Genomic DNA, 12,193 nt, shown 5'->3' on the forward strand with positions numbered 1-12,193 from the left:
TGGCTACCTATCTTTCTGGGTAGAACTGGAGACCAGTTGCTGGGACCTAAACTAACTTTTTCCTCCAAACTACTATCATGTATTTCTCCCTCTAGTGTGGACATACTGGAGGAAAACCGGGTGTTCCCCCTTGTCTTTGCCACCATGGACTATAACAGCTGCAAGGCAAAAGCTTCAAATCAATGGAGAAATGCCTGGCTTTTGCCTTTGATCTTTATCTAGGTCTGGGTAACTCTTCTGGTATCACCAACTAAACCTATAAGCTACTGGAGGTGGAAAATGAACTTCTCTTTTATTAGAAAATGGTAGTAATCCTATATCTTAACAGTTTCCTAAAATTTTAGCTAACCTTTGGGAAATGAAAAATACATGGTGTATCATCTGTTGCGTTAGCATTTTTAGAATATATTTTTGCTATATGTTTTTGAAATGCAGATGAAATGTGCAACAATCTTCAGATACTAAAACAAATAAATAATACCCTGCTGGTCAGTCTATCTTTCCCAACTGTTAGAATCAGACCACTGGAAAGGTGTTAAAAGGAATCGTGTGTTCAGTGGTGATACGATTTGGCTGTTTCCCCACCCACATCTCACCTTGAATTGTAATAATCCCCATGTGTCAAGGGTGGGGCCAGGTGGAGATAATTGAATCATGGGAGTGGTTTCCCCCATACTGTTCTCATGGTAGTGGATAAGGAAAGTGGAAAGGAAATGGAAGTTCTCCTGCATACGCTCTCTTGCCTGTCTCCATGTAAGACATGCCTTTGCTCCTCCTTTGCCTTCCACCATGATTGTGAGGCCTCTCCAGCTGTGTGGAACTGTGAGTTCATTAAATGATGTCTTTCCTTTATAAATTACCCAGTCTTGGGTATGTCTTTATTAGCAGCAAGAAAATGGACTAAAACACGTGGCTCCTAATTTTTGTCCAAAGAATGAATTCTACAATTTCTTAACAGGAATTTGCATTCGTCCATCATCTGGCCACACCTTCTTCATATAACATTTTTCCCCTTTATCTGTTTCCCAGAGAGAGAGTCTTTTGGTATGATAACACATGATTCTCTATTTAACTGACCCCCACCTGCACAGTGGATCCCCAATATCCTCTTCAATGCCTCTGTAATAATTATTCTTTCCAGGTGTGGTTCAAATCTCCTTTCTTCCATAAGGCCAAGCCATACAATTGGTCCCTTCCTTCAACTCCTTTTAACCTTTCTCTTCTATTAAATTGTCCCATGCAAGAATGTGTGTGAAGGTGCGTATGTGTGTGTGTTTTCTATTAACTATGAATTTTTTCTCCCCAAATACATCAAAAGATTCTGTGTGGTGAGCTAAATTGAAGTCAGCACTTATTCTGGAAATGATCCAAGGGATTAAACAAGTGAAGCAAATTCATTTATTACACATATTTGACCTTCTCATGGGTGATTCAGCTGTGTCTAAATAAGTTTTCACATATTAGAAATATCCACTGTAACACACATAAACCAAGACCAGGATTTGCAATAGGTGCATTTCTTTGGTATGTCTGATTATTTATTTGAGACTTAAAAATACTAGCTTGAAATAGGTAAAATTTATCTAATATACAATGACCATATCAGTTAATTTATCTTTTATTTAATTAACTTATTTAAGAGGAACGTAAAATCAATTTAGTCCAGGCCTGTGACATAAGCTTACAATAGTTTCTATTAGTGGGGAAAATACTAAGGTTATGCATATGTTGAAAATTTTGATAGAACAGACAGAGAAACAATTGAGTTTCTGCTAATAGCAGCAAACTAAACTGGAACTAGAAAATTTATGGCAGTTTATTTCCAACAGTGACATACTTTGGGAAAAACACTTTATTTTCTTTCTTTTTTAAATTCTGCTCAAATTTCTTAAGTGTATGGTATATGCTTTAAAATAACATCCCTTTAAACAACAGTAAATAATAAAAGTAATCATTAAGAATTTTAAAAATGAGATCTGTGAAGAAATACCTGTTCACAATGACATACAAATGCATTTAATGGTATTTTAAAGTTATTCCGTATTGCTATGGTGAATTTTATTATTTTAAAAATTTTGTTTCCCTGGCCCCCTAGCATTTCATTGGCATAGGTAAGAATAAAAACCTTTGGTAACTTTTTAAAATTTTTGTACGAAACACTTAATTTCCATGCTTTCTAGAGTAGAATGGGAAAATAATGCGACTTTCCTGTTTGGTTTAAGAAATGCTCTAATGTAGAAAACTTTGTATCCATTCGGTAAACCTTGAGACCCTGGCATACACTCCGGGGCGATTAGGCAGGGCACACTTGTATCCAAATGAGGTCACACCAGCAAGGAACCACCTGTTGTTTTCTTGGCACATTAATGGTCCTCCTGAATCCCCCTAAAGAGTGAATTGCAAAACAAAATTGTAGATATGTGGTCAATTGATCTAAACATATAAAATTATTTGTATCAAATAAATTAAAAAATAAAAATTAAAAAATATGATTTAATTGCAAGTCATCTGTATATATTCTCACTTTCACTCTAAGTCAGGAATGAGAACCTCAGTAAGGAGACAGAGAAACTATAACAACTAAGACATAATTTATAATTTTTACGGTGCACCTTTTTAGTAAAAGTTTCGCCACTTTAATTAGGCATTTTGGTGGCTACTAAGAAGTTCTTTAAAGCACGACTATGAAAAGCATCCCAAACAAAATATTTATTAAAAGCCAATCATTTTATTTAAGGAGATCTGCTGTAAGTGTCACAAAGGACACTGTGGAAAAGACAAATTATTTCACAATATACTTTTTGGAAAAATTAGGAACTCACACATAAAGTTGATTTTAGTTCTCTTGGGTAGTATTATCTTTTTGGGGCTCAACAAACACCATCCGATTTGAAAAACATTTCAACTGAAATAAGGAAGTCTGTGATATAATTTTTAGTGATAATTGCTCATGTTTTCATCTGAGATTTCAAACTAAGAAATATTTTTAATTTTTATGAATATTAATCACAGCAGATCCTAGTAAATTTCATAGATTTTATTTGCATATGATTCCTGTGTAATGCAATGATAATACAAACATCTAATATCATTATTTAATGACATAAAATTGACTAGTATTTTTCCTGTATTAATTGGGCAAATCTTTTTAATTAATTTGTTTTTTTATATTTATGAAGACATTTAAAGTTTTATGTGTTTTGAAATCACTGGCATAATAGAATATTTCAATCCCAGCTCGATGCTAGAAATTATCCTGAGAGACTTTTTGTCTGATCCTTTATCATCTTTGGGCCCTATATTTAAAGAAAAAAATGTAATCTATCAATGCACCCTTTTTTCCCCTCCATACACAGCAACATAAATTGCATTGGCGACCATAGGTTACCAACATTTTAGTGTAACAAATGTGTGCAAGCTGTTTGAAAGCAGGGACTGTGATTTCTATTTCTGCATCCCAAACCCTTAATCTGTAATATAGGTTCTGAAATATTTATGGAACAGTTTATATTCAAGGATCAAAATACATTTTATATGACTTGGAAATTATTAAAAATAAACTTCAGCTGTTTGGATATTTTTAAAAGGAGTAATTTTTTTTTACATATCTTCTAAAACAATTTAATTTTTTAATAGACAAGAGGATCCAGACAGAATAAGGATTTTACCCAGAACATACTGGGTCAGTTGCAGTTACTCAAGGATCCTGCGGCAGACTTGTTGCCTATCGGCTGGGTGGTCTATCTGATTGGGAGACCTCAGTCTGTTTCCATTACTTCTTGTCATCTAACTATAACACATCAGTTTAGTTATGTAACTTCTCCTTACCTTAATTTTCTTTTCTTTTTTTTTTTTTACATTTTACTTTAAGGTCTGGGATACACATCCAGAATGTGCAGGTTTGTTACATAGGTATACGTGTGCCATGGTGCTTTGCTGAACCTATTGACCCGCCCTCTAAGTTCCTTCCCCTCACCTCCTAGTCCCCAACAGGCCCTGGTGTGTGTTGTTCCCTGTCCTGTGTCCATGTGTTCTCATTGTTCAACTCCCACTCATGAGTGAGAACATGCAGTGTTTGGTTTTCTGTTCCTGTGTTAGTTTGCTAAGGATGATGGCTTCCAGCTTCATCCATGTCCCTGCAAATGACGTGATCTCATTCCCTTTTATGGCTGCATAGTATCCCATGGTGTATATGTGCCACATTTTCTTTATTCAGTCTATCATTGATGGGCATTTGGGTTGGTTCCAAGTCTTTGCTATTGTAAATAGTGCTGCAATAAATACACGTGTGCATATGTCTTTACAGTACAATGATTTAATCCCAGTAATGGGATTGCTGGGTCAAATGGTATTTCTGGTTCTATATCCTTGAGGAATTGCCACACTGTCTTCCACAATGGTTGAACTAATTTACATTCCCACCAACACTGTAAAAGTGTTCCTAGTTCTTCACAACCTTGCCAGCATCTATTGTTTCTTGACTTTTTAATAATCGCCATTCTGACTGGCATGAGATGGTATCTCATTGTGGTTTTGATTTGCATTTCTCTAATGATCAGTGATGTTGAGTTTTTTTTTTTTCTTCACATTTGTTGCCTTTCCTTAATTTTCTGATTTGTTCAGTGAAGGTATTAATATTTCATCCTTCCACTGTCTTGGAGATATATGAGTACTTCAAAAATATGCACGGGACCTGGTGCGGTGGCTCACACCTGTGATCACAGCACTTTGGGAGGCCGAGACGGGTGGATCACCTGAGGTCAGGAGTTCGAGATCAGCCTGGCCAACATGGTGAAACCCGGTCTCTACTAAAAATACAAAAAATTAGCCAGGTGTGGTGATGGGTGCCTATAATCCCAGCTACTCGGGAGGCTGAGGCAGGAGAATCACTTGAATCTGGCAGGTGGAGGTTGCAGTGAGTGGAGATCATGCCACTGCACTCCAGCCTGGGCAATAAGAGCAAAACTCTGACTCAAAAATAAATAAATAAATAATAAATAAATACATATGTAAATAAATATTTTAAAAAATATGCATGTATTTACAGAACATAAAGTATTAACCTTAAATTTATGTTTCTAGTGAGATGCTATATTTATAAGTAAAAATAAAAATCAGTACCTTCTTTGAGTGTCTGAGTGCAAGGGTTGGTGACCGTTTTTGTTGAGAACAATACTTCTCATACTTTAGTGTGCATCAGAATCTCCTGGAAGATGTGACAAACACACATAGCTGGCCCCACCCTCATAGTTTCTGATTCAGCAGATATGTGATGAGCCCTGATAATTTGCATTTCTAGCAGGTTCTCAGGTGGTGCTGCTGGACTGGAGGCCACGCATTGAAAGCCATTGGAATAGAATATGGCTTGGAATGGTAGGTAGAGTGTCAGTCACTAAATTTTAGGTAGAGAAGATATTCTTCAGCCATTGGTGTTGCCTTGAAATCCAAACTACTACCACTAAAAGGCAAGCCTTTGGTAAGTCAGAAGTTGTGGATGACTAATAAGGCACATTCTTTGCCACTGTAAGGCTAAAAAATGATGCTTCAAAGAACTTAAATAATGTATCAGTAATAACGTGTTCACAATTTTAAAGAATGCATTCTTATTTAATCAGTTAATCCTGTTATAAAACATAGTATTAAAGTTGAACAAAGAAAATCATGTGACAGTCTAGTGTATTCATTACTCAATTATGATAACATTTTATTATACAAGGTATTACCTTATGTGGGAGACTTCTTACTTACCAAGGAATAACATGCTTAGACTGTGTAGAATCAGAGCTAGCTATAAGATTTCAGAGACCTGGCATGAGTTAATGACTTAATGTAACCCTAAAATCAATAGCATCAGCCGTCATATTTTCTGCCTAGTGCGTGAGGTCTCGGCCACACAATCCCCATTAGCTGTAATTGAAGTTGTCCAGCTGATTTCCCTTCTGCACAAGAATTCTATAGATCTCCTTCTAAGTGGCAATATATCTTACCTTTAGCACACTTTTCATTTTAAAAAAGAAGTATAAGACCCGAAGATAAATTTTAAACAAGAAAAAAGCCATCCTATTTGTCTTGAATTTGCAAGCATTTATCAAAGCAGAATAAATGTAAAACTAAGCTGGAAGTTTAACACAACTGAAGACATTGATTTAACTAGAGGACTTACATACAGATGATCTGAATAATCATCAATTTAGATGGCTTGTCATGTATTGATAGTATGACATATATATGTTAATATATAAAATAAGTTGCTACACTTTAACACAGTGAAACCATTTTCCTATGACATAAACTGCTATTTCTGCATTTAGTAATTATTCATTTGGTCAGTAATGCTAGCAGGTTTAATCCAGCAGACATTAAAGCATTGATATGTTATTACTTTTCAAATATAGAAAATATGCCAGAAAATTTATTTACTAAGTTTCATAATAAAAACTGTTAACATTTTTGAGTAATTGCTCGATGCCTTACATGGGTTATCTCATTTAAACCTCTCCATAAACCCTAAGTCACTTGCCCAAAGTCTCACCAATACGTGTTAAAGCCAGGATCAAACAAGAGTAGTCTGAACGTAGAATCCATGCTCTTCATGACTACCCCATGCTGTACCTAAAAATTAATTACAATTCTAAAATCTAGCAGAACTTCCCTTTTTATTTATTGTGTGTACTTGGATTTCATGGAGCTAATAGATAGGAACATTATTCTTAGGTGGCAAGATATTTCAGTGAAGTTACTATGTGGGTAAGAGTTTTTTTCCTAATGTCACACAGGTCAAGAGCTATTGACACTTCAAATTTATTGCAATATTGACATTAGCACTACAGCAAGTTCAAGTTACTACATTTCTAATATACAGTGTAAACGATAATATAAAAACCAGAGCCAGGGTTATGCCAGTCTATTAAGTTATTTACTTCCCTTTGGTTAGCTGTAAATTGACTCTAACGAGGCTATGCAGGTTTTCATCAAGAAATTACTTCAGGTTACTGCACGACTGTATGATATTCTAAATTCAGGGTTGAAATTTAGAGGCCCACAGACTAAACTGGCCCTCAGGCCCTGTTTTTGTTTGTTTGTTTTAAGTTTGCATGGGGTTTAAAATAATTGGAAATTTGAAAAGAAATTGCTTTTAGATAAGGTGCACACTTTCTGGCTCAACCCAGGTCCACTGCTCATTTTAGCTGGCTGCCTCACACATTCAAGTATTATGTCTAGTCTCCAAAAACATCGATTTGTAACCTATTTTCTTAAAAAATAATTTTTGTTTCCAATGCTCAGGTCTACCCAAGAGGATTACGCAAATAGGCAAAAAGTAACAGTTTTGTAAAAGAAGAGAAATGAAAGAAGCTTATTTCTTTACTCCCAAATTATTGTTAAGCAATGAAATAACTATAACACCAGTGCTTTCTGAAAATGTACAGTGAGCAGTTTTACATCTTTACCTGACAAGAATCTATTCCTCCTTCTTCATAGCCTGCACATATCATATTTTCAGTAATGTTATATTCTGGCATCTGCTGTTGGCATTTCTCATTTGATAGAAGAGGAACATCAGCTTCTTGCAATATGTTTGCAGTAGTACCTGCTCAAAATGGAGAATGCAGCCAGCCAGTCAGAAGTGATCAACATGCATCCTTGAATGAACTACCATCAGTCTTATTTATTCCAACATTTCACTCTCATTATCAAGTACTGTGTATATATAATGGAGCTAAATACTAAACCTTGCACACTAAAGCACATAATAAAGCCCATCTGTGGATTGTGCCAAATGGATAACAGGAAAGCTCTTCTTTTTTACCGAAGGGCTAGTAGGAGCGATGGATTAGACTAGATGGTCTTTGGGCATCTTCTGTGATTTTAAACAGTTACAGGATTGCTCATGGGGGAAAATGTTCACCAGCACAAAGTGTTTCATTCATGGAAATTAGCAACGGCTCAGAAATCCAGAAGTGCTTTTCTTTTGGCACCTGAGGAGGTGCTTGCTTCTGTATAATAGCATTCAGCTTCTTTGTGGTGCTGTGTGAGTGAGCAGGTGCACATCAAGCAGAGGACAAAGCTCAGATGAACTATGCCCTGGTCTAGGGGCAATCAGCTTGTCATCCATACCCAGGTGAAGAGAAAGGAGGCATTTAAAAAAATAAAGCAGAGTATACTTACCTGCTTTTTACAAAATGATTCATCCACTAGAAGTACGAATCTCTGCTGAAATACTAATCCCAAGAGAGATGTGAAACAAGCAGGTGTCTAGTGCCCCAGAAAAGGTACATGATAAGCACTTTCTAATAATTAGCATTTCTATTTGGTTCCTCAAGAGAGGCAGAACGTTGAAGAGAAGTTAGTACCTTTGACAGCCATTGATGCTGAAAAAATTTATGTGACCTCATTTCTAGCTAAATTTAATTCATGCACTAAAAAGATGAAGGAAGCAAAAAAAGTGTGTTCGTGCACACGTGCACGTGTGTGTGTGTAATTAAATGCAAAACAGATATATATGACTCAGTAGTGCATTGGTAAATGTATATCAATTTTCTCTCCAGAAAAATGAAAGCCCCATGGTCCTTCTTCTCATTTTACTGATGTAAACACTTCCACAATGATCAATTTCAAGGTACCAGCATGGCAGTGAACATGGAGTAAACATTACTAGATAACTTTTCAAGTTTGACAATGGGCTATAAGTTAAGAAAATGAATTGCAGAGATTAAAATGGAGGAGAAAATTTGGCATCTCACTGGTATCCATTCTATGAGGATCAAGGATGGCTTGGCAGACTTTAATTTTATAATAAAAACCAAGGCCACTTCTGCTGCTTGTCAATGAATTAAAATTTGTTTGGTAGATGATAAAACTGTTTGGTAAAGGAACATTTGAGCAGTGTCTGTTTACTGATTGCCTTGATGTAACCAACTAGTATCACCTCATTTCTTCCTAGTGAACAATATGTTCACGGTTTTCCTAGCTAATCAATTAGTATAATATACTCAAAAGATTGAAAACTGGGATTTTTTTTTTTTTTTTTTTGAGACGAAGCCTAGCTCTTGTCCTCCAGGCTGGAGTGCAATGGCACAATCTCGGCTCACTGCAACCTCCGCCTCCCGGGTTCAAGTGATTCTCCTGCCTCAGCCTCCCGAGTAGCTGGGATTACAGGTGTGTACCACCACTCCTGGCTAATTTTTTTTTTGTATTTTAAGTAGAGACAGGGTTTCACCATGTTGGCCAGGCTGGTCTCGAACTCCTGACCTCAGGTGATCTGCCCGGCTCGGCCTCCCAAAGTTTTGGGGTTACAGGCATGAACCACCGCACCCGGCCAGAAAACTGGGATTTTGTGAAATTAAGTAGATGGAAGTCATAAAGCAAAGTTCGTAAACTATGTGAAACTTAACATCACTGAAGAAATATTTAAACATGATCTAGCTGTTTATTCCTAAATGAAATTGACCTCAGATACAGTTTATTTCCTGGCTCCATACCACTCTTAGAGACTTTCTTAAGTCAATCAGACATATATCTTTAGTAACAATAAGTAAACGTAAGCCACATTTACTCAGCTTTTTAAAAAAAATCCAAAAACAAAAAAAAACTTCCTATGAAATAAAGAGTTTCAAATTTTGTTATTGGTTAATTTGTTTCTGAAGAGCCTACATTGTGGTCATAAAATGTCTTTTAGCTTGAAGTCTGAAAAGAAAATATCTATCTAGGAATCATTTTTACTGTTTAAATTTGAAGTTTAATAAATCATAATATTTTTCAAGAGGGAGAAATATATGAATATACAGTCTTTGACTTCAATATACTTGATGGACAGCAGACATGAGGCATTTTCAGCAATACAGTGTCATTGCTGTGAAGAACTTTTGTAGGAGTTATCAGAAAAGCATTTGACTTAGAACTTTGTGCTTTCTCTTATAATAGGTAACGACATTTTAAATGTGAGTACTTTGATTCTGAGACCCTCTACCTTTCCACAAGATTTTCTGCATTTTCATCTTAAATACATTTAGGACTTTTAAACGTCATGGCTATAATTTGTTGTGACTGCAGGGATCAGGTCCTCTTATCAGACTACAGAGCTTTATTATTTATGAGTGGTTAAAACTCTGTCCCAGATAGGGCACTCCTATTAGAAATTCCACAGCCAATGAGCCTTATGGTTACATTTAGAGGGTATGAAGTATGAGAATACTTTTCAAAAAAAGTATGATTATTTTTAATATGTATGATTTCTGTGTTTGGAAAACATGCAGTTGAGGCTGGGGGTGAATGGTGTATCAACTGATGGATACAATGTAAGATTCATGTCAAATCTGAGCCCTCTTGTCAGTAAGCAGAATTAGCATGTTCAAGTTACAAGAGATTCCATTCTCATTTTAAGAAAATGTTGAGTGTGAGGCCTTCACATTATAAATAAAGATAGTTTTATTAGTTTGGAAAATGTGACAGGTAATAATTTGGCTTTTGATGAGACTTTATCATGTGCTTTACAAAAATAAATTTTTGTAACCCTAGTTTATATTCATTTTAATGAGGCTTTTAAGTTTATCAGAGTGTTTATAATACTAAAACTAGATATTGAGGTTGGGGGACACTTGAATTCCCCCTCAAAAGAATATAGTTTTATAATATCTTCTATGCAATCTGAAGAAATTTTTAAAAACTCTACAAATATATAGGCTGGGTGCGGTGGCTCACGACTATAATCCCAGCACTTTGGGAGTCTAAGGCAGGCGGATCACGAGGTCAGGAGATCGAGACCATCCTGACCAACATGGTGAAACCCCGTCTCTACTAAAAATACAAAAAAAATTAGCCAGGCATGGTGGCGGGCGCCTGTGGTCCCAGCTACTTGGGAGGCTGAGACAGGAGAATGGCGTGAACCCGGGAGGTGGAGTTTGCAGTGTCCCAAGATGGCGCCACTGCACTCCAGCCCGGGCCACATTGCGAGACTCCGTCTCAAAAACAAACAAACAAAATTCTGCAAATATACAAACTCTGCAAGTATATCTTTGAAAGCTCTACAGATACACAACTCTAAATATATATGTACATGCTTGACGGTACTTTTAGGAGATATTGAAAAAACTGTTATATAAGAATTGCAAAGATGTTGAAAGCATTCACAGGATATTATGATAGTCTGTTTTTCACCAGTAAGGTTTTTTTTTTTTTTTTTTGAGTCTGATAATTTACCTTGATATACAACCGTCCCCCAACCAGCAATAGAACAATTTCTTCCTGGAGGAAAAACTTGATTTTCTTCTGGTAAACAAATAGGTTGTATGTAATCTGGAAAAACAAGCCAACAGCAAAACGAACAAACGAAGAAAAAGAAAGAACAGATTTACAAGCATTTCTAACAAGTTTTAAAAATCAATAACAGTTAATCTAAAAAACATGTATTTTTTTTTTTTATCCTACCTGTAAAAATTTTAGACATCGGTCTTAGGGGAAATAGGCATTTCAGAGCAGCACTTTTTGACAATAGATCGGCTACCACTGGTGGCCCTTTAGGGTCTTTTACTAGTCTCCTCGTTACTCTTTTTTTTTTTTTTTTTTTTTTTTTTTTGAGACGGAGTCTCACTGGGTCGCCCAGGCTGGAGTGCAGTGGTGCGATCTCAGCTCCCTGCAAGCTCCACCTCCCGGGTTCACGCCATTCTCCTGCCTCAGCTTCCCAAGTAGCTGGGACTACAGGCGCCCGCCACCACGCCTGGCTAATTTTTTTGTATTTTTTTTTTTTAGTAGAGACGGCGTTTCACTGTGTTAGCCAGGATGGTCTCGATTTCCTGACCTCGTGATCTGCCCACATTGGCCTCCCAAAGTGCTGGGATTACAGGCGTGAGCCACCGCACCCGGCCCTCATTTCTCTTTTATAGTGTAAAAAATGTCTTAGTTCTGGAGGTAATCATTTATATTTTATTTTTAAATAAAATTATGGTGCTCAATAGAAAGTGGTGCCAGTTCTCTGAAAATTACGGTAAGGATGATTTTCAGCATCAATTAATAGAAATTTGGGCAAATGTTCTGAGGCTTTTTTATTTTCCCCAATTATCACCATGTTAAAAAAGCTTTTAGGAGATTGTTTTACAGGGCAATTATGGAAGCACTGACATTGGTCACTGACGTTTAAAGCCCTTCTTGCATCAATTTACAAGCCAACTGGCACTCTTAAGCACCCACTGCATGTAAG

At 36.4% G+C, this 12,193-nt stretch overlaps 1 protein-coding gene across 4 annotated transcripts in view; it reads right to left on the minus strand.

Annotated features, from left to right (window-relative positions):
* Nucleotides 1-1,198: 1,198 nt before the first annotated feature.
* The window catches only part of TMPRSS15 (transmembrane serine protease 15), a 214,670-nt gene continuing 203,675 nt past the window's right edge, over nucleotides 1,199-12,193 (minus strand). For 2 of the 4 annotated variants that reach the window (XM_063803339.1, XM_063803340.1), the window contains 3 exons: nucleotides 11,197-11,292; nucleotides 7,449-7,588; nucleotides 1,199-2,385 (listed from right to left, as the gene is read on the minus strand). In XM_063803339.1, the coding sequence (XP_063659409.1) occupies nucleotides 2,230-2,385; nucleotides 7,449-7,588; nucleotides 11,197-11,292 (392 nt within the window). In that variant the 3' untranslated portion in view covers nucleotides 1,199-2,229. The remainder of the gene's footprint in view (nucleotides 2,386-7,448; nucleotides 7,589-11,196; nucleotides 11,293-12,193) is intronic. The other 2 variants (NM_001428064.1, NM_001428063.1) reach the window with 1 other exon arrangement.

This window comes from Pan troglodytes, chromosome 22 (assembly GCF_028858775.2).
Source record: "Pan troglodytes isolate AG18354 chromosome 22, NHGRI_mPanTro3-v2.0_pri, whole genome shotgun sequence".
Taxonomy (NCBI): domain Eukaryota; kingdom Metazoa; phylum Chordata; class Mammalia; order Primates; family Hominidae; genus Pan; species Pan troglodytes.